General features: G+C 38.8%; 1 protein-coding gene across 1 annotated transcript; it reads left to right on the plus strand.

Moving 5' to 3' along the window:
- Nucleotides 1-2,835: 2,835 nt before the first annotated feature.
- Nucleotides 2,836-23,459, plus strand: LOC110678426. Its single transcript, XM_021851283.1, has 3 exons — nucleotides 2,836-3,259; nucleotides 3,326-3,550; nucleotides 22,618-23,459. The coding sequence occupies exons 1-3, from the start codon at nucleotides 3,189-3,191 to the stop codon at nucleotides 23,234-23,236; spliced, it is 915 nt and encodes a 304-aa protein (XP_021706975.1). The 5' UTR covers nucleotides 2,836-3,188; the 3' UTR covers nucleotides 23,237-23,459.
- Nucleotides 23,460-23,984: the final 525 nt, after the last annotated feature.

Genomic DNA, 23,984 nt, shown 5'->3' on the forward strand with positions numbered 1-23,984 from the left:
TATGTGATTCATGTTCTGTAGTGATTTGTTTGTATTTTGTTCTCGATAAGGTCAATAGTTTCGAAGAAATTAATGAAATGCATGTAATTCTGTGCTAGAAGAAGACTGTCCGGATACTTATATGTGTGGTTTCGAATCCTGACACAGTGTGTTAGCATACAATTTTTCAAAGTTCAAAAAGAAATACAACATCAAAATTACTCGAAAACCTGGAAAACTCGTTGAATGTTGTACCGTTGTAATTTTAAATAGTATTAACTGAAAATGTTTGTAAATTATGTGTAATTATTGGGGGAACGATGCACATATCACAAGTATCTTTTGAAGACTTCAAAACCTACGTTTTATGATGTTTCTGTATAATCCAACAGAGGAACAACATTATTTTTACACATCCATGAATCTTTGTATCGTGATATCAAGGTATGTTTAATGGTTTTTATTTTTTTTTAAGAACAACTGCGATTTTTTGAATGTCCGGAATTTGATGCACCGATATCCGGATTTTGATTCATGTGTCCGGATTTATGGACACGACATGATGCAGAATTAACTCAATTTTCATTAAATTCATTGTAAATTTGAAAATTATCAAGTTCTAACCTAAAAGCTATCATCTCAAAGTAATACATAATATTGCGCATTTCTTTCACCACTGGACTATCGCAGAAGTTTTTACAAGTGCGGAAACGCTAATAAAAGTGCGCAATTGCATTAATTCGGGTAGCTGTCTTCGGGGGACTTATTCTTCGTAAATAAAAGTATAAGTGCTCTGAAACCACCAAGAAGATTCAATGCAATCCCGCACTTTTATTCACACTTTCGCACTTATGAGGCCGCACTTCGCAGTCTAGTACTGAAAGAAATACACAATAAAATAACGATTAACCAATCGTATGCAAGCATTTGAATATGTGTATCATCTTAGGTGTCCGGGTTTTGATGCATCACAGTAATCAGTATTTTTGTTTTCTATATTATTTTATTGCTTTCTCCAGTTGATAACTACTTCAAAACATCTTTTATCCTAGGTGGGCTATAGCCCACTTAACGGGAGCCCAATTAAATCGAAGTGCAATTAAACGTAGTGCAACGAACGAAATTCGACTGTATTGGTACACTGTTCCTTTAGTTGCGGTATATTTTTAATTTGTGTTCCTTTAGTTGCGGTATACGTGGTTTTCATATGGGATCCTCCCCTATAGGAACACTTTACCGCAACTATTGGTACAAGTAAGAAAAGTTTCAGTAATTTTAGAGTTATTTCATCGGTTTTAAAGCAATTTGAACGCTCTTTTTAACTATTCCGTGTATCAATAAGCCATAACGTCGATTGGCAGTTTCGGTTTTGTGCCTAATGTTATAAAATCAGTGAAAATGGCACTACCGCAGCTATAGGAACACCCACAACTAATGGATCATTTATCCTAATTTGTGAATGAACGGAATAAACGCATAGCTCAAAACTTAAGTCGTCGCAACACAGTTGAAAAAAACTCACTTTTCGTTCACAATAGTAGCGCGTGGTGGTTCTGACGATGGCAAACCGCGCGACGACTGGAAGGTTAAGGGTTTAGGAGCCACATCCTCAGTAAATCGATAAGAACACTCCCATGTACATCCCCAGTCTTCAAAATTTCAAAGTCGGTAGAACAACCTGTCGGCACAAACTGAATACCGCGCGAATGCAAAGACCACAACAAATGCACCGACAAAACACACAACACATCTGACGTTTCGCAACGCCTCCCATCCAGCCTCCTGACACCGCCCATACAACCCCATTGAAAAATAACGAGCAAACATCTCTGGTTCCCACTGGGAAGTGGTTCCCACTGACAGCTCAATGTTTGTAAACAAAGAACCGTTTGCGGAATAACAATCGATGAAGGCGAAATATTTTTCTCCGGAAAATTTCTTTTCTCGCATAACAACAGTTATTCGAACAAAAAAACGGTTGCAAACTATTGGATTGCAGTACAGCAAGTCAATTCGGGTTGATGTGATTAGCTAAAACACATTTTAGTATTGGAGGAAAAATTCCCTAATATGATTAGGCCAATGTACGTTGTTGCTCTTGAGTTTGATGCTGACCACGAAAACATGGCTGCCTAGCACCGGGTTGCTCCCATCGCGATGAATACAACCCGGTGCTAGGCAGCCATGTTTTCGTGGTCAGCATCAAACTGATCAAACTCAAGAGCAACAACGTACATTGGCCTAATCATATTAGGGAATTTTTCCTCCAATACTAAAATGTGTTTTAGCTAATCACATCAACCCGAATTGACTTGCTGTACTGCAATCCAATAGTTTGCAACCGTTTTTTTGTTCGAATAACTGTTGTTATGCGAGAAAAGAAATTTTCCGGAGAAAAATATTTCGCCTTCATCGATTGTTATTCCGCAAACGGTTCTTTGTTTACAAACATTGAGCTGTCAGTGGGAACCACTTCCCAGTGGGAACCAGAGATGTTTGCTCGTTATTTTTCAATGGGGTTGTATGGGCGGTGTCAGGAGGCTGGATGAATAAGAAAAAGTAAAACATCAGCCATCCTAAAAAAGAGTACCTAACAAAATATTTACGAGTCGCCAGCCTCCTGACACCGCCCATACAACCCCATTGAAAAATAACGAGCAAACATCTCTGGTTCCCACTGGGAAGTGGTTCCCACTGACAGCTCAATGTTTGTAAACAAAGAACCGTTTGCGGAATAACAATCGATGAAGGCGAAATATTTTTCTCCGGAAAATTTCTTTTCTCGCATAACAACAGTTATTCGAACAAAAAAACGGTTGCAAACTATTGGATTGCAGTACAGCAAGTCAATTCGGGTTGATGTGATTAGCTAAAACACATTTTAGTATTGGAGGAAAAATTCCCTAATATGATTAGGCCAATGTACGTTGTTGCTCTTGAGTTTGATCAGTTTGATGCTGACCACGAAAACATGGCTGCCTAGCACCGGGTTGCGAGTCGCTGATAGTTTTTTTGATTTTCTAGTGCTTTATTTTTTCGATTTTAAAGTGTTCAGTGTGTACGAATCGACCGGAACGGCGAACAAGGTAAAAATTTAGTGCTAGCCATCCTGTGTCCAGAGGATTCCAGAGATTTCTGGGAAAAGGGGTATCGTTTCTTCGTCTTTTGCCCCTCCTTCGTCACACACAAAACGAGAAAGAGTCCGGAAGATGTCTTCTTCGCCATTCCATCATTTTGCGTTCAACCACGGAACGAGAAAGATTGCGCCGCTCAAGATTCGGTGAGGGTTCTAGACTGCTGTTTAACACACGATTTGTTCTAACGCCTAGCTTTCCTGTTTCTGCAGAAATCCAAGCATAAGCCCATCGCAAATTATGCCATCGCCAAGCGGAGTTCCCTTTAATATTGCGGACATGCCCTGGTCCTACAGTGGAAAGCCCGGCCAGCTGATGGAATTCAACGCGGTGATCCGGCCGAGTCCTATCCTACAGGGAGGAGGACCATCACTGCACCACGCGTTGCCGTACCCGGAGATGCGGAAGCGGAAAACCGAACCGGATGTCATTCCGATGTGAGTAGCTAGCTGCTAAGTAGATTGGGAATACCTGTATCAGGGCTCTTTTTGAAGACTTGGTCACTATTTTGATGCCTGTGGGTGGTGGCCCAAAGTCTCTTTTTTAATCAAAAAGGTGTCTAAAGTCAATTTTTTACACAAGTAATGCTGGTGTGCTGGTCTTAGACTCTTAAGCGACTATTCCACACTTTTTTCAGAAATGTCTTCCCAGATTTGTAGAGCTATAGCTTTGAGAATTCTCTCAGTGGTTTCACCAGCGAGTGACCAATCGATCAAATATTCAGCCCGAACGGTGGTCTGCTTCTCTAGATTTGTGTTCTAGAAAACTCGAGGTTTGGCTTCGATGCATCTTTACCGTAAATACAATTAAGAAGAATCACAACCTGTCATCTGAAACTGTTTTAAATTCTCTGCAGAGCTTTCTTCCTGGTATTACAACAGCTAGTCCATATTGGTACAGCACACAACATGGTTGGCCTGAAAATTTGTTTGAATATCAAAAGCTTGTTCTTAAGACAAAGTTTTTATTTTCTATTAATAAGGGGATAGAGACATTTTACATATTTATTACATTTGGCTTGAATGCCCTCAATGTGATTTTTGAAAGTTAAATTCTTATCTAGCATGAGCCCTAGATACTTAACTTCATCTGACCAATTTATTGGAACCCCTCTCATCGTGACAACATGTCTACTTGAAGGTTTCAAATAAATAGCTTTTGGTTTATGTGGGAATATTATTAGTTGAGTTTTGGAAGCATTAGGAGAAATCTTCCATTTCTGCAAGTATGAAGAAAAAATATCCAAACTTTTTTGCAATCGACTATAGATGACACGCAAGCTTCGTCCTTTGGCGAAGAGGCCTGCGTCATCCGCAAACAAGGATTTTTGACATCCCTGAGGTAACTCAGGTAAGTCAGATGTGAAAATATTGTATAATATTGGTCCCAAAATGCTGCCTTACACACCTGCTCTAACAGGAAGTCTTTCAGACCTGGAGTTCTGATAATTAACCTGAGGTGTACGATTTGACAGATAACTTTGAATTATTCTAACAATGTATGTTGGAAAATTAAAGTATTTTAATTTTACAATCAAACCTTCATGCCAAACACTGTCGAATGCTTTTTCTATATCAAGAAGAGCAAGACCAGTAGAAAAGCCTTCAGATTTGTTGGAACGTATCAAATTTGTTAAACGTAAAAGTTGATGAGTGGTCGAATGTCCATGACGGAATCCGAACTGTTCATTGGCAAAAATTGAATTTTCGTTGATGTGGGCCATCATTCTGTTCAAAATAACCTTTTCAAAAAGTTTACTGATGGAGGAAAGCAAACTGATTGGACGATAGCTAGAAGCTTCTGCAGGATTTTTGTCTGGTTTTAAAATTGGAACAAACTTAGCATTTTTCCATTTGTCAGGAAAATATGCTAATTGAAAACATTTGTTAAATATATCAACTAAAAATGATAAGCTACTTTCTGGAAGTTTCTTGGTGGGGATTGCTCATCAAACCTTCCGGTCCGCCTCATAGTTACGTACTATTTGGTGCTGGGTGTAGTTCTTGTTTTTCCAGCTGTATTGAAAAGCATGAGCCATAGTCTTTGGCATACAATCGGATCTATATTTAGCAGAAAAGAACCGAAATGTCTATCGACGACCGGTGATTGCTAGCAGATGTAGTGGAGAGCTTGTCTTGAAACGTTCATCGCTTCAAGCTAGTTGAAAAACTGAATACACTGATTGCCTGTCGATCAGAGCCGAACTAGGCATAGATCGTATACATACATCTGAATCAACATGTCTCCGATGTATTACATCGTTCCAGGTGGGAGTTATCTGATATGTGAATATGGTACCATAACAGAATTTTCCATCTGAACGAAGTGATAAATCATAATATTCCGCAAACTGTATCACACATCTACAGAATGTATTGCGTGAAGTTAAGACACAGCAGAGTATTGGGTACATAGGACCAAGTCCCTGCCGGTTGGCGCGAATCTGATGAGCGATAGACAATAGAATCAACAACACTGCCATAAGGGATAGTAAGCATGTGACTATTGTCGAAACTATGATTAGGAGGCAAATCAGCATCCCAAGATCAAATTTTTGTTACAACCCAATGTAGGTATTATTGAGTTGGGCTGTAGAAAATGATAAATATCTGATCACTTAGGAACCTTGCAACAGGTAATGAATGCTCGTAGTCTGTTTTCTTCGAATACACATGTATAAATTGTTAAAATTGCCGAATCATACGCGGAATTTATTAAACGGATCATGAAATTAGGACTGAAATCATAATGATGATAGATTATCAACTTTCCTTTCGTCTTGCTATTTGTTACCGTTAGAATCACCAAACTGATTGGTTTCCCACTACTTACACCAATACAACAGCACGAAAACTGAAGTATTATAATCGCGCGTTGGAACTTTCAATATCCATATATTACATCAATAGTGAATTCTTGTAAGTAGCCAGTATAAATAACAGAATCATCAACTTCTTGAACGTTCTTTAACTGAAAACAGGATGCTTGTTTTATCAAACATGCTCAATCTGCACCTAAAATCTCGGATCCAAATAGTTTTCTAAATAAAAATTGTGTCTAAATAAAACGTGTAGGGCAACAAAACATAATTGAGTAGGAGTTTACAAGTTACTTAGCACATGAAAAGCAGTTTAAATTAATCTATTACTAGATCAACACTAATGCTCACATTTTTATATTCTCATTTCATCATGGTCCTCATTGCTCGAGCGGAGACGAACACCCTGGAGATGGAAAAATCGACAGCGCTACGATAAGGAAACGTAACAGATGAGAAACTATCGATACATTTATCAATTATAAAACCCCGTTTTAATGTTAACACTTTGTTTCTGTTTTTTCTGTTTTTTTCGTTTCAGCAATCAAATAACCGAACCAACTCTACTATCTTTTCATTTCTTCTTCGTTATACTTATAGTCCTTCTGGCACTGAACCGAGTGGTGCGCCTTCCGCTTTCTTACTGGTGCTGTTTTTCCTGTACATTTGGCATAGTGTCGGAGGTGGTGTACTGTATTTGCTATACAACGCGCTACTTTCGATATTGTGCTTGGCGTGTGGGGAAGCAGTACTAGTGGTGAAGCGGAGGGCGCAATTCGGTTTAGTGCCAGAGGGACTATATCTATTTAATGTATCTGAAGCTTGTGGGACCGCTTTAATTCCGGCGCCTGCTTGTGGAAGATCCCGGTGTGCTAAACGGTATAGGACATGTTAACGGGGGAGGCTTGGTAGGTCCTCACCCAGCCCGTGTCTAGATGGGCGGATAATTGTCTGCCAGGGTGTGGATTGAGCAATTACAATTACAATTAAAAATGATAAGCTACTTTCTGGAAGTTTCTTGATGAGGATGTAGAAAATTCCATCATCGCCAGGGGCTTTCATATTTTTGATTTTTTTTAATAATGGTTCTCACTTCTTCCAAATCAGTCCCCCACGCATTTTCGAAAGCGTTTTCTTGATTGAGAATATTTTCAAAGTCCTGAGTAACTTGATTTTCAATTGGACTAGTAAGTCCTAAATTAAAATTGTGAGCACTTTCAAACTGCATACCAAGTTTTTGAGCTTTTTCGCAATTAGTTAGTAATAATTTGTTTTCCTCTTTCAATGCCGGTATAGGCTTCTGAGGTTTTTTCAAGATTTTAGATAATTTCCAAAAGGGCTTAGAGCCAGGGTCCAATTGAGAAATCTTATTTTCAAAATTTTTGTTTCTTAATTGTGAACATCGTTTTTTAGTTTCTTTTCACAGATTCTGCCATACAATTTTCATAGCAGGATCGCGAGTTCGTTGAAATTGTCTTCTCCTCACGTTTTTGAGACGGATCAAGAGTTCAAGATCATCGTCTTTAATCGCAAATTCAAATTTTATTTCTCATTTTGGAATTGCAATGCTCAACTATGGAATTTGTTAAAGTTTCAAGAGCATTGTCAACATCAAGTTTTGTTTCTAAAGAAATGTTAACATCAAGATTAGAGTCAATACCGTCAAACGGGGTGACTTGCAACACATTGTAATTTACAACTAAATTTCACTATAAAACACAATTTTCAATAGAAAATTCGTTTTAAATCGGTGCTTCAATACGTGTGACTCACAATTCAAGTAGGGCCACGATTAAAACTGTTATTATAAATATGTTCATACAATAAACATAATTCTTTTAAATGTCTAGAAAAATGATACTTGATGGAGGTTCGAAATCGTGACCTGAAAACATGAGATAGATTTAATGTACAAAAGTAATACTCTACATGTTGTTTCTATAACTAATAAGTGATAATATGACGAACTTTATTTTACGAAATTGTAGCAACAACTTTTTAATAAAAATAATTTTTATACACATGTACCTATGCGGGGTGACTTGCAACACTTTATTTCTAAGCAATTTAGAGTTTTATAAACGTTAAAAAAATTTGTGTTAGGTCTACTTTATAATCAAAAGAGTAATAATTCATCAATCAACTACAAATACTGGTTAAAAATATTGTTCAGTTAAGATATTGGACCTTGATGATTTAACGCCTCTTTTTCTCATACAAAAATAGCTCAATTATTTTCTTATAAAAATGTATTCTAAATGTTCTTGTACTGGTTCGAATGCTTTGAATACATGAATAACAATACTTAACAAGTGTGACTAATAAAAAATATCAACATTTTGTTGGAAAAAACTAAATTAGCAGTGAGTGTTGCAAGTCACCCCGCACAAGGACATTTAAAAAATTTCACCTTTTTGATGATTTTTGATATGACAAAATAATTCGATACAATTTTCTATCATCTCATTCTGTAAGCGAGCCGGCCATTCAAAGTTCTACAAGTAATTTAGATTTTTAGATTACGTTTAGATCATGGTTTTGGTTGATTGAAGTTGAAAAGTGCTGCAAGTCACCCCGTTTGACGGTATATGTTTCATATATATTCCAGTCGGCTCGAAAATAATTGAAAGGGGAGCTGATAGGATTGAGAATCGCTTCATGGGATATTTTAAATGTAACAGGGACATGATGAGAATCAAAATGAGCATGAGTAACTAATTGGCTACAAAGATGGCTAGAGTCGGTTAAGACCAAGTCAATCGTAGATGGATTTCTAGAAGAGGAAAAACATGTAGGGCTATCAGGGTATTGAATTGAGAAATATCCTGAAGAGCACTCATCAAATAAAATTCTGCCGTTGGAATTACTTTGAGAATTATTCCATGACCGATGTTTGGCATTAAAGTCACCAATGACAAAAAATGTTGACTTATTGCGAGTCAATTTTCGCAAGTCAGTTTGGAGCAAATTAACTTGCTGTCCAGAGCATTGAAAAGGCAAATAGGCAGCTATGAAAGTATATTTGCCAAACTGTTTTTCAACAGAAACACCTAAAGTTTCAAAAACTTTAGTTTCAAATGACGAAAACAGTTGATGTTTTATACAGGGCTGTGCATTTTCGAAAGCATTTTGTGAAACACGAAGGCTTGGTTGTGTCGTCTCGATGGTGACGCGCTTCGTTCTTCTTTCCACACTCATTCGTTTCGTTACCTGATTGAAAGCAGCGAACAAGAAAAGTAAAATGAAAGAGTAAGAACTTCGTTTTATTTGATTTCATTGAAATCTATCAAAATGTTTCAAATTGAATTTTACCTATTTTTTACAATAATAATTATGTAACTTGTTAGGTAACAGATTGAAATAGAGAAATCATGCTGGCCACCACGTCGTTCATTTGAATTATACTCTACTAATTTTTTAATTTTAGCACTGAAAAGTACTGTTTTATTGCTTTAGGTAGTTTTTAAGAAAACTTCCAAGAGCAGAGAGAATTCGTGTACGCACAGCACGAGGGTACGATGCACACTGACATTGGCAAACTGTACAATGATTTCTGGTAAGGTCATTGAAAGAAAATAAATGTTTGGCGAAAAATTCTTTAAGAAATCGATCACGATGCAATTATTTTAGAAAAATAAATGATGAAAATACTTCTGGATAAATTCAAACACAAGATTAGTTAATCATCGAGCGAAAAATTTTCCTTCAACTAGGCAGGAGCAAGGCAATGACAAATTCCATGAATTATTTATAAAAAGAACTTTGACAGAAGTCTGCTTTGAAGTTGGACTCCATTCATTTATTTAGTTAACATCTACACAGATAACACTGAATCAACAATTGCACGCCACAATCCTCGGTTCGTGGCCGCATCTCTCCAACCTCGGTTCTGCCCCACGCCGCCAAATCGATACGCACTTGATGCGCCCACCTAGCTCGCTGCACTCCACGCCTTCTTGTACCAACCGGATCCGAAGCGAATACCATCTTTGCAGGGTTGCTGTCCGGCATTCTTGCAACATGCCCTGCCCATCGTATCCTTCCAGCTTTGGCCACCTTCTGGATACTGGGTTCGCCGTAGAGTTGGGCGAGCTCGTGGTTCATTCTTCGCCGCCACACACCGTTCTCCTGCACACCGCCAAAGATCATCCTAAGCACCCGACGTTCGAAGACCATAGTAGGCCCGACTTCCACTGATGATGCGCCTCCGTATTTCACGGCTATCGTTATTGTCAGCCGTCAGTAAGGATCCAAGGTAGACGAACTCATCGACCACCTCGAAAGTATCTCCGTCTATCGTAATGTACTTTGTCTTGGCCGCATTCACCACCAGTCCAACTTTTGCTGCCTCGCGTTTCAGGCGGGTGTACAGGTCTGCCACCTTTTCAAATGTTCGGCCGACGATGTCCATATCATCCGCGAAGCAAACAAATTGACTGGATCTCGTAAAAATCGTACCCCGGCTGTTAAGCCCGGCTCTCCGCAACACCTTCTAGCGCAATATTGAACAACAGGCACGAAAGTCCATCACCTTGTCATAGTCCCCGGTGGGATCCAAACGAACTGGAGTGTTCGCCTGAAACCTTTACACAATTTTGCACACCTTCCATCGTCGCTCTTATCAGTCTCGTGAGCTTCCCGGAAAAGCTGTTCTCGTCCATGATTTTCCATAACTCTACGCGGTCGATACTGTCGTATGCCGCCTTGAAATCGATAAAAAAATGATACGTTGGGACCTGGTATTCACGACATTTTTGGAGGATTTGCCGTACAGTAAAGATCTGGTCCGTTGTCGATCGGCCGTCAACGAAGCCGGCTTGATAACTTCCCACGAACTCGTTTACTACAGGTGACAGACGACGGAAGATGATCTGGGATAATACTTTGTAGGCAGCATTTAGAATGGTCATCGCTCGAAAGTTCTCACAATCTAACTTGTCGCCTTTCTTGTAGATGGGGCATATCACCCCTTCCTTCCACTCCTCCGGTAGCTGTTCTGCTTCCCAGATTGTGCCTTATCAGCCGGTGCATACAAATGGCCAGCCTCTCCGGACCCATCTTTATGAGTTCAGCTCCGATACCATCCTTACCAGCAGTTTTATTGTTCTTGAGCTGGTGAATGGCATCCTTAACCTCCCTCAAAGTGGGGGCTGGTTGGTTTCCATCCTCCGCAGTACCGACGAAGGCATTTCCTCCGTTGTCCCGTCCTTCATTACCTGTGCTCTCAGCGCCATTCAGGTGCTCGTCGAAGTGCTGCTTCCACCTTTCGATCACCTCACGCTCGTCCGTCAAAATGCTCCCATCCTTATCCCTGCACATCTCGGCTCGTGGCACGAAGACCGGCACAGCTGTTCCATCCCCTCGCAATCCGTCTCCTCCAGGCGGCGTTTTTTCTCCTGAAAGAGGCGGGTCTGCTGTTGCCGTTTCCGTATTTAGCGTTCCACGTTCTGCCGGGTCCCTTGCTGCAGCATGACCGCCCGCGCTGCATTCTTCTCCTCCAAAACCTCCTGACACTCCTCGTCGAACCAATCTTTCCGTCGACTCCGTCCCACGTACCCGACGTTGCTCTCAGTTGCATCGTTGATGGCTGCTTTTACTGTTCTCCAGCAGTCCTCAAGAGGGGCTTCGTCCAGCTCACCCTCTTCCGGTAATGCAGCCTCGAGTTGCTGCGCGTATGCCGCTGCGACATCCGGTTGCTTGAGCCGCTCTAGGTCATACCGGGGCGGCCGTCGGTACCGTACGTAGTTAACGACGGAGAGTTTTGGGCGCAGTTTGACCAGGTCCGTCACACTCGAGCTCAGATTGGGTACCACTTCTAGTACTGCATTTCGTCCCTCGGTAGTACAAAAGGTACCCAAGCTTGACAGATCGCAGTACACTTTTCACGGCATTCTAGATTACCTTATGAGCCATAAAATTTTGGGCAACTGCAAGGGACATGGAGGTCTTTAATTTGTCTTTGGTTTGACCATCATCAGATAGTGGTCAGAGTCGATGTTAGCGCCACGATAGGTCCTGACGTCGATAATGTCGGAGAAGTGCCGACCATCAATCAGAACGTGGTCGATTTGCGATTCTGTCTGCTGTGGTGATCTCCAGGTGTATCGGTATGGAAGGCTGTGCTGGAAGTAGGTGCAACGAATGGCCATATTCTTGGAGGCGGCAAAATCTATCAGTCGAAGGCCGTTTTCGTTCGTCAGCCGGTGGGCGCTGAACTTTCCAATCGTCGGTCTGAATTCCTCCTCCTGGCCAACCTGAGCGTTTAGATCTCCTATGATGATTTTGACGTCGTGGCTTGGGCAGCTGTCGTAACTCGCGTTCGAGCTGCGCGTAAAAAGCGTCTTTATCATCATCAGTGCTTCCGGAGTGAGGGCTGTGCACGTTTATTATGCTGAAGTTGAAGAACCGGCCTTTGATCCTCAACTTGCTCATTCTCTCATTGATCGGCCACCACCCGATCACGCGCCTCTGTATGTCACCATCGCTATAAAAGCTGTTCTCAGCTTATGTGTATTGCCGCAGCTCTGGTAGATGGTATGGTTACCTCTAAACGTCGCTGTGGTCTTTGCCGATTGTCCCGGTTCGTATTCTCTCGTTGATTATTCGTTGCTTGATTTTTTTAACGGCTGGCTTGCAGGGCCTGACACCAACCCCCTAGATTTCCGGAGGACCATTCCCCCTAAATGTTCGGAGGACCATAGTGCACAGTTAAGCTTAGAGTCTTTCTCTGGCACTCGGACGATGATCAGCCACCCATGATATGGGGAACAGACGCTGTTGTGAGCCGCTCCTAACATGGAGTACAGACACTCAAGGTTTGCAGAAGCAAAAGCAAAAGCAAACCCCCCCTTCCCTGTCAGCATACGACCAAAGTTCCCATCGGGGGTTGATTACCCGATCTTCCCTAAGGTTACTCGTACCCCGGCCAGTACCGCTAGGAGGTAGGGATAGGAGTTGCTGAACAAAAGGCTAAGGACCGTGCAGAGGGGTCTATTTTATTCCTTCAGGTTCGCGTGGTACCAATGGTACGCCATGCCCAGCCGTTTACCAACCAAGGCAATATATAAACCTTCGTAACAAGTTGATTTTGAATTTTGTTTGCCGTCGGCCAGAGAAAAAGGGGCGAGGGGTAAATTCCTCGAGTGTTTTTTCTTTTTTTTTAATTTCTACTGCAATACCTTCAGGGACTCCTTCTGAAGTTTCTCAAGCAGTGTTGTAAGCAATCACGTTTGTCGACACGTTTTCGCTGATATTCGGCACAACAACAATGCACACGAGCGATCTAACGAATGTCGAAAAGAAAAATGTCATTTGAATGCCACTGACCACGATAGCTTCGCTTGAAAACATTACGGTTTTGTTTGTTTCTGTTCTGCTTTCACTGTATGTGTGTCACATTCGACATAAGAGGCAAGATCAAACTATTCATGTTGATTATGATCCGATGTCTGGATTCTATGCAAAACTTATGATTTATGCAAATGCCATCGTGTCAGACGAAATTCAATTGACACTTTTTTGTGTTTGTCGACGTTCATTCCAGGTCCGTCACACTCGGGCTCAGATTGGGTACCACTTCTAATACTGCATTTGGTCCCTCGGTAGTGCAAAAGGTACCCAAGTTTGACAGATCGCAGCACACTTTGAACGGCATTCTAGATTACCTTATGCGCCATAAAATTTTGGGCAACTGCAAGGGACATGGAGGTCTTTAATTTGTCTTTGTTCATCCAAAACTCGTGCTGTGACTGTTGACTATGGCAATGAAACGAACGTCGCGCAAAATGTCGTATGTTTACAGCACTGTTCTCAAGAAATTGTTGTAAACATTTTTCTAGAAGTTGCGCCAAGAAATCGTTGAGTACAATCAGTACAACGCTACTGTCACCAGTAATTTCCACAGAGATTACTTTGAAAATTTTACCAAGAACTATCCCTGGTAAAATCACTATTCCTTTCACAAATTTCTGGTGAAAGATCTGGTTTTCATAGATTTGGAATTTTTTTCAAAAATTTAGAAAGAGACATTTTTGTTCGAAATCCTCCAGAAAAAAACAATTTTGGAGGAAATCACTGTAGGCATCTCAGGAGAAATTACTGGTTGAGATCTCGAAGATGTTCTTCCGAAATGTTGAATGGAATCCTCGCGCAATATGTTGAAGAATCATTTCTTCCTGTAGGACTTAGGACTAGAGATGTACCGAATAGCACTATTCGGCTTTCGGCCGAATACCGAATAGTTGAGAAATTATTATTCGGCCAAACGAATATTCGGCCGAATAATGAATCAATATACGGCCGAATAACACCTAGTTTTTAAATAGGGATAGCTTCCACGGTGAAGAATTGATCGGAATGATCATTGTAAGCTTTTTAAATCGTGTGAAGAAAAAACGAAAATCATAAGTTCTGAGGATTTATATTTCTAAAGTAAGGAATTTGTATCTTATTGATTGCGTTTTTGATCCATATGACTTTTAAGGAACTAGGTTAATACGTCGCTTTATTTCTCATCCGACTTCTGGAAGTTATATCTGGAAGTTCATATTAATTGTAGCAAATACACCGCATAGTGTCGGTGTTCTCTTAGTAGACAGTTCGCATTAGTAGCTTTTTACGACCGTTTTGCTATAAATCGTTGCAAAATATTGTTTGCCATGAAGGAGCTATTTATCTAAATACCATCGATTCACACCTCGATTTTGTTCAAAAAATGATCGAAATATATCGTTTTACTTAAAATTCTAGTTCCTTGCACTTATAGTACACCTATTGTTCCTATGGTAAGGAAACTTTTTTTTTTGATAAACTAAATGAAGAATTAAGAACTATTTGGATTTAATCAACAGCCATTCTATAAAGTAAAAATATAAAAGGTTTGTAAAAATACGATTTTTTTTCTGTTTTGCCTACGCCGTATTGCGTTTGGAACAGGAATTAGAAATAGAGCTACTATAGTCACATGTGTTCCTATAGTGACACAAGCGATAATAAATGCAAACATATGAATTTTCGTTGTTTTCAAATTTTTTTACAAAACCAAGATGGAAAGCACTTTCAGATCACGTAAAAAAAATGCCACAATACAACCCATGCAAGATGAGTGGAAGATTGAACGGCTTGTATATTGAGCAGCACCGTAATGCCGTAGAAAAAAAATACGTTTTTAAACATTTAGCATCAATCTCCATCCATGGAATCCATCAAAAGGAAAATTTGATGTATCATCACTTGAATAAATTAATCGTATTTTTTTTAATTTTCCTTCGTATGAAACATAATGTTTTATTACAATTTAGTTTATTTTGTTATTATTCGGTCAGTATTCGGCCTATTCGGCCGAATAACAGATTTCAATATTCGGCAGACCGAATATTCGGCAAAATCAAAATAATTGAGATATTCGGCCCGAATATTCGGCCGGCCGAATATTCGGTACATCTCTACTTAGGACTATCTTGTAAAACTTCTGATATTTGGAGGAATTCCCGAAAAAAACCTAAATCTTGGTGGAATCTCTAGCGTATTTTTTGGAGTTATCCTTAGGTAAATTTTAAATTCTTGAACTAAATTCTTGGAGGAGTGCTTAAGAAAGTCCGTAAAAGAATCATTTGATGAACTTCTCGAAGTAGTACATGAAAGAAATTTTGGTTAAATACCTGAATTGGTTTCTAATGAATTTTCTGGCGAAAATCATGAAAAAAACATACAGAAGTACTTGTCGTAATGTTACGAAGACACTTAGTCGCTACTAGCGCAGTCCCGGAATTTCTTCTCAGATTTGTAGAGTAAGTGCTCCAGAAATTGTTCGAATGATTTCTCCAAACTTTTCTTCCGGAATACTTTCAAGGACAACTCCAGGCATCACTTTAGTAATTCATCTAAAGATTCCTACACATATTCTTCCAATATTCCTGAAGAATTTCTCCAGTGATATTTGAACGAGTCTCTTATCTATTTCTGCAGAATTTGTGCCAGAAAATAATTGAATACTCCAACGCTACTACCGCAGGTATAATTCTGCAAATTTTCCCAGGGACTATTCCAGGATTTCCTCCACAGGATTTTTCACTATTAATTTTGCAGTTGTTACTCTACGAAATCTTCTATTGATTCCTACATGATTCTATTCTAGAGTTTTTTTTATAACATTCGTTTAGGGGTTTATTCACAAATTTCGCCAGAATTGGTCATTTTTGACACCCACCCACCCCCTTGTAACACATTTTGTAAGAATATTTTTCGAATTTTGTATGAGCTGTAACACCTCAAGGACACCCACCCACCCCCTTCAGCGTTATGAAATTTGCGAATGGGCCCTGAGAATTCCTGCGAGCATGATGCAGGACATCCTACGCTGATTTTTTAAGTTATTCTTTCATTCATTTTCCCATCAAGAATTATTGCTAGAAGGGACAAGAATTCCTCAAAAAAATCTACCAGGAATAAGGTACCTTTTAAAGTATCTGAAGGTAGGGAAATTTATGTATTCTTGATAGTTCAAGTCTTTATTTTTACAAGATGGTATCGAATGTCTTAGTTTTGGTCTAAGCGGTTTGTTCAGTTACTTTTTTCCTTTTTCTACTTGCAGTGAATCCTGAAAATTCTAGAGGCTTTAGAGAACGCTATTCCAAAATATTACACAGATTCTTTCGCAATTTCTGCTCAAATTACTTGAGGAAGTGCTTCAGGATTCCTTCGAGTGATTTCTTTCGAAATACTTTCAAGGACTCCTTCAGGGATCACTTCTAGAATTCATCTAAAAATTCGCTCATTCTTATAATAATTCGTCCAGAAATTCCTACAATGATTTTTCAAAGGGATTCTCTGTGAAATTCTTACAGAATTTGCGCCAGGAAATCCCTGAGCACTCCAGCTAGGGATGATTCAAATATGACGTCCATCGTGTTTCGGGATTTCCAGATCTCCCTCCCCCCTCTGTCACGCTTTTTCCAATACCTAATACACGCACTGTCACACTTTCGTAGACCCATTTTCATGGGCGTAAATAGCCATCGGACTTGAGGGGGGCCGCGGCCCCTTCTTATTAAAAATAGAAGTCGTATAGGATTTACATAACTTTGCAATGCTTAAAAGTCTAGTCTAGTTTAGTGCACGACACGTTATACATAGTACCAAATTAAGATAAAAACCTGAAAAATGTCTCAAATCGATAGATCAACTCTATTTTCTACTCTATGCACTTTCATGGAAAAAGAGTAAACTTAATTAAAACTATAATGTTTCGATATACTTTAACGTAAGTAGATGAAAAAACCGAATTTAGTACTATACCATTTAATTCCACTAGAGTTTGTATCCTTTGACAGATACGCGTATTTCGACCTCAACTGTAAGGCCGTCTTCAGTGTCGTGTACTAGACTACTAGGATACAAACTCTAGTGGAATTAAATGGTATAGTACTAAATTCGGTTTTTTCATCTACTTATAGGTATTCTACTAAACAGCTCGAAGATTTATTATTATACTTTAACGTAGTTTCTCCAATCACATAGATCTCGAATGAAATACAAAGATTTAAATGGAGACTTAAGGCAGGCAGAGCCGTAGCGTAGCCTTCTTGCGTCCTTGGCGAACCGCCATTTGAGCGCCCCTTATTCAAAGCTCTTGCTTACATGAAATTAAAAAATCAAGGATTAAAGGCCCTAGAATGCAAGAATTATCAGCAAGTCGAGTCTAGTACACGACACTGAAGACGGCCTTACAGTTGAGGTCGAAATACGCGTATCTGTCAAAGGATACAAACTCTAGTGGAATTAAATGGTATAGTACTAAATTCGGTTTTTTCATTTACTTAAGAATTATCTATCGAAATTTAAAAAAGTATGGTAAAGCTCAAGTTATACCCAAATATTAGTTTACATTAGTAAGACTTGTACAAGAAGGCGTAAAAATGATTCAAATCTTTTTTAAAGCTAAACTGTCTGAATTAGGGTGCCGGTACCAATGGTTGTAATGTACCAGTAGATTGGACTATGGAATAAAACGTACATTTTTCGATAAAAACGACATGTGCTATTTTTGGTGGATAGATCGCCTCTAGTTTAGTCGATATGACAAATTTCAGCTCTTTATCTTATCAAAAAGTCCTATAAATAATTAAGTTTACGTAAAAAATTGGCTCCCTTGCACCAATAGTAGCCGTCGTGTTCCAGTAGTGGATCAACTGTTGGAAGCAGTTTTTAAAATGGATGTATAAAAATGAAGAAAAGCCCTAGAGATGATCTATATGCTTCATTCGAAAGATATTAATTGCTGTTCCGAGGAAAAAATGTTAAATCTATGTAAAAATTTACCATTTTGTTCAAAATTCCTTGTATCATTCCCGAACGTCTACTACTGGAGCACTAGCGCAACTACTGGAACACGTGTACCAATAGTGGCTCAAGCGATTTTATGTTAAAAAATTAGTCTTAACACTCTTTTTATATTTTTCCCATATAGTACAGGTTGAAATCTTTCTGTTGACGCCAAAAGATCTCTGTTAGGGCTTTTCGTTGTATTGTTATGATTTTTTATAGCTTAGATAGTCCACTAATGGCACTGGCACCCTACTCGAAGTTCATGAAGATTTCGAAAAATAAATGCAAATAAAATTGGGTCAGAGATAAATTTGAAGAAACTCACTTGATTTACTACCCAGAACATTGCATCACGTTTTTTATATGCTTTTGACAATATTTCAATGAAATTCATACTCTTTTGAAATCATATTTTATACATTGCTGGTTAATTTATTTCTCTATAAGTAAGACTATGTACCTGAAATAAAAAGTTATCGCCTATCTCAATGCGTAGGATTTTTTTTCGCAGGAAATAGTCAAGAAAATGATTTCTCTGTAATCGCAGTACTTATGTAATTTCAAATGGAGCTTACTGTAAAAAAATCTAGAGTTTAGACCATTTATGTCAAAAAAATATTTACCGTTTTTTGAGCGAAACAGCATATTTAGTTTATGTTGATAGCACATTCTTCAAAAAAAAAATCAACAAATCTAATTATTGCTATTTACTAGTAATATTTTGTTGACTAAAAAAACGAGGGGCAATTGTTATTGTGATTCCTTTAATAACCAAGAACTTGTCGAATATTTTTTCCTTGAATCCCTTTTAAGAATTAGAGGAGTATTAGCGTAAAGTTTAGGCAATGAACTTGTGTAGAAAAGTTGAAGTTTGTTCTCATGAAATAGTCAAGTAGATCAAAAAAAGGTTTCTAAGAATATCTTTCCTCTATATCTTCTAGAAGTGTCATTAAAAAAAATGACAAAGAAGAATTGAATAGTAAATGTTGTCAATCAATAAAATCAAGGTTATGGAAAATTATATACTGATACAAACGTTAATCAGTCGGCTCAGAGTATTGTTTTCGGAGGAAAAAATAAAATTTCTGTTGTTACGAAATATATCCGATTCCATTATTTCTCACTCTTGCTTCAATTTCAATGTTATATAAATCACTGATAATTGCGCACATGATTGAATTGACACTTTCGATTAGATTCTATTCAAATCTGGTCTGAGGTTCTGTGAAAACATTATTAGATCATACCAAAGAATCCTGCTCAAAAATCTGCCCGGGACCCGCCTAATACTCTTATATGATATGGATTAATCATTATAAGTCTGTCGAACTATGTTTTTTTTTCGTGGAAACTATGCTCCGAGTTGTGTGAGAATTATTTCAACAGTTCTGTGAAATCCTACTATTTTCACTAACTATCGGTTGATAGAATGTACATATTAGTTTTGTGGATGCTTTAACATAGGCATTGTGCATAAGCTGATTTATCATTGCTATGGAGAACTATTTTCGATATTTTGGAATGAATTTTTATTGACCGTACCTTTGTTGACAAACCATTTAACACCTTCTTAAATACTTCAAAAATGTTTTGATGAAATCGTTCCAGAAATATTTTTAGTCTGCCATGTATGAATAGAGCTTATCATCTATACTATTTTTTATATCCTGCAAATAAAGAATAAAATAATGAATAAAATAATATGTTAATCAGTCTACAGTTCGGGAAGTCTCTCTTCTGCGCCAACTGCAGCCAGTACTTATAGCTCAGAAATACCGTAGGTACGAACAGATAAAAGGTACCAAGCCAAAAGGCAGAATAATTAATATCACTTGAGATAGGTAGACATGACAGTCCTTTCCCCTTTAGAAACTTTCTAATAACTCTTTAAAAGCCAGCTACAAGTTGCAACAACTCATACAACGAACAATCGAAAATATATCCAAAGAATTCCACCATCTTATTTGACATACGCAAATTTGCTAATTCCAAGACTACAACAAAACATTCAAATCATTGTATTTTACTGCTCAACATTACATTTGACAAATTCGTCAACACTAAAGAACAATTTCGTTCATCTCCATACAGCAATCGCTTCACAAAAGAACAACTATGTTCACAATAAACGACAATTTCGTCAGCTCTGAAGAACAATTTGGTTCAACACAAATTGGCAATTTCACCACACTTTCAAAAACAGAAACAATTGGCAATTTGCCACCCCAAAGAAAATCGATTATCTTCAACACACGTTTCCATGATCCTTGTCGCCACTTTTATATCCTGCAAATAAAGAATAAAATAATATGTTAATCAGTCCACAGTTCGGGAAGTCTCTCTTCTGCGCCAACTGCAGCCAGCACTTATAGCTCACAAGGGTAGGTCACGATGGTGTTACACGGGGTTTTCAACCGGACTATTTTTGTTAGATTCTACATGTCGAAATATGAAAAACCCCAAAGCCTTTCGGGTGATGGACCAGTGGTGTAGCCAGGAGGGGCTCTGAAAGGGTCGATTTTGTACGAATATAATATTATTGAGTCGATTGAAAATTTGTCAAAAAGATTTTTCTCAGTATTTTGTACGATAGTAATGAACAAAACTGACATTAATGTATGTTTATAATGTATTTTTATGCCATTGGCGTAACTAACATGGAATATGGACACCAGAACAAACTTGGTTTTATTAGAATAGTATACCAATAAGAAACCCATCCCGATTGCGCCTTTGGCATGGAAAAAATACATTTTAAATATATATTAATATCAATTCTGTTCTCTACTATCACAATAAATACTAAAAAAATATTTTTGTCAAACTTTCAATTAGCTTAATAAAATAATATACGTACAAAATTGCCCCTTTCAGAGCCCCTCCTGGCTACACCACTGGTCCATCACCCGAAAGGCTTTGGGGTTTTTCATATTTCGACATGTAGAATCTAACAAAAATAGTCCGGTTGAAAACCCCGTGTAACACCATCGTGACCTTCCCTTGTCAGAAATACCGTAGGTACGAACAGATAAAAGGTACCAAGCCAAAAGGCAGAATAATTAATATCACTTGAGATAGGTAGACATGACACTATTGTATTATATATTATATATATTGTCTATAATTGTTTTTCTACATTCTATGACATCAAAAATGCCCTAACTAAATATTTATCACCAAAAAATCCCGTTGCTGAATAGTAATCTTCTTAAAATTCCCATTTTGGCGCCCCCTGAAGCCTGGCGCCCTTGGCGGGTGCCAACCTGGCCAACCGCACGCTACGGCACTGAAGGCAGGTAACAAGGTTATCGTTCCAGTTCGGTTTGAACTAGAATTTTAGCAGAATTATAAAACATTACGACGTTTTTGTACCAGTGTAAATTCGACTCAAGTAGTGTTTAGTTTTGATTCATGGTTAAGTCACTTTGGCTCCCATACAACGGAGCGGCGAAAGTAGCGGTTAGGTTGTGAAAGTGGAGAATCTTACTTCCGTCGTTTTGTAAATCCGGAAATTAAACGTTCCAAAAGTGAAAAATCGAGTTGGTTTACAGCAGAACGTGTAGAATTTCGTCTGCGAAACACGTAGGATTGATAAAGTAAGTTTGTTAACTTTTCTGACTTGAGTCTGTTTGAATAAGTCTTCGAGATTTCACGATTTTTTTTTTAAACATGCATTAAAACATAGATTAAAGACGAACGAGAAAGTTGTCACTAAGGGTTTTAAAATATCATCAAATCCTCGTCATCAATCTGGAAGCAAATTTAATATATTTTTTTACAAGTAACGCCACGTATTTTAATTACAGATATTTTACACAAACGTAGTTCTGTGAAACAAAAAGAACAGTTCGTTTGCAACAAATTTCTGAACAGAATTGATGTTAAGTAAATCTTATACACAAGAATTTCCCAGTAACAAAATGGTACTAGAATTCAAAATAAATGATTTGACATACTCAATAACTAAAGAGAACTGGATTTTCTAAATAACAATATGACTACAAATGGATCAAACCAATTCTGCCAATTCTAAAATGAGCTTTTGTGAATTTCAACGTGAAGAACATAATAAATAAGAAAGAGACAGTTTGGTAGTAAGAGATGCTTGAATACTACATCCAGAAATTTAGAAAATTTATATTACACAGACATTTATCAGTATCGTAAGGGTATCATACATGCACCTAGAGACAAGTTTTCAAATATATTGTCATTTCTTTTCCATTTTTTGGGGGGTCCAAACCCAAGTTTCAGGGGGGCCTGGCCCAACCTGCCCCCCCCCCCCCCCGTCTTATTTACGCCAATGCCCATTTTTGAATGGTTTAATACTAGGGTCTCCTAATAATGTTCATTTCCTTTCAGACCATCTAAGCAGTTTTTCACCGATGAATCGATGGCTATCCACATGAACAATCTCCATTTATCAACCGAGTACACATCGCACAATATCGAGACAACGAATATCGCATCGGAGGAAACGCTTAGGTCCCTGTCCGTTTCGGCGTCGTCATCCTCCCTAGACGAGGATATGTCCCTGGGTGAAGCAGGCCCTTCCACGTCCACAGCCTCGTCGCACGTCTACATGTCCCCACAGGAACTGGAGGAACGGCTCAAAAAGGCACAACGAATCACACTTTGCGAGGAGGTTCGCAAGCTGGACAGTCGCACCGAAATCCTTCCCCAAGTGCTACTGGAGAGGATCGAGAAGCCCTGCACGGCACTGGTTCTGTGGCAACCCCCGCCGGTGCTGGAGAAGATCCTGACCAATGTGAGTGAGGCCTTGAAGGAACGGGAAGAACGGGGTAAAAATCACGGCAAACAGCAGGAATCTTCCGCCCGGAGGCCCAACGAGGTGGCCATGGGGGAAGACGAGGAAGCGCTGCCCGATCTGCCGGATTATGACGATGATCTCGATTTTGAGGAGAATAATAATAACGTGGCCACGGTAAGCGATATGAATAGCATGGACGTTGAGATGTAGAATGGGGACCAGGGGAGGAATGGCGCGAAATCGTGATCGGTGGTGATTGATGCATGTCATGTACAATGTTTTCTTATTTTTTATTCATACTTATATGTAGTCGATAAGGCGTAAGGATCCTAACCCGTTAGGTTCGCTATTAAGCTTGCGGTCGAAAAGATTGTTGATATATACTTTTTTGGGGTGCAAAAATACGAAATATAGACGAAATTTTCAATCTCGATCCGTGCGTGGTGGGTTTGTCCGAAAGCCTTGGTCAAAGCAAATAGTTTACTATATAGATAGCCGAGTGGTTAGAGTCTGCAGCTACAAAGCAAAGCCATGCCGAAGGTATCTGGGTTCGATTCCCGGTCGGTCCAGGATCTTTTCGTAATGAAAATTTCCTTGACTTCCCTGGGCATAGAGTACCATCGTACCTGCCACACGATATACGAATGCGAAAATGGCAACTTTGGTAAAGAAAGCTCTCAATTAATAACCGTGGAAGTGCTCATAAGGTATTGGAATGTATAGGGGTAGTCAGGGCGGTTGGAAATTGGGGTGGAATTAGGGTTACCAGACGTACTCATTTTAGAGTACAAGTACTCTTTTTTGCTTTAAAAAAATGTGTACTATTCTTTTTTACTAAACGGGCTCAAATGTACTCTTTTTCAGTTATTACTGACGATAATCGACAAATAAAATAACGTTTAGAAGAATCCAGATCAACATTTTTCCCAGGATAACACAGATAGTTGCCTTAGAGTAC

Source organism: Aedes aegypti, chromosome 3, assembly GCF_002204515.2.
Source record: "Aedes aegypti strain LVP_AGWG chromosome 3, AaegL5.0 Primary Assembly, whole genome shotgun sequence".
Taxonomy (NCBI): domain Eukaryota; kingdom Metazoa; phylum Arthropoda; class Insecta; order Diptera; family Culicidae; genus Aedes; species Aedes aegypti.

Bases quoted from the DNA above. Each gene is read 5' to 3' on its own strand.
- LOC110678426 (XM_021851283.1), top strand. From the start codon at position 3,189: ATGTCTTCTTCGCCATTCCATCATTTTGCGTTCAACCACGGAACGAGA. The intron at 3,260-3,325 runs GTGAGGGTTCTA...CTGTTTCTGCAG, and splicing joins ATTGCGCCGCTCAAGATTCG to AAATCCAAGCATAAGCCCAT. The intron at 3,551-22,617 runs GTGAGTAGCTAG...ATTTCCTTTCAG, and splicing joins GAACCGGATGTCATTCCGAT to ACCATCTAAGCAGTTTTTCA.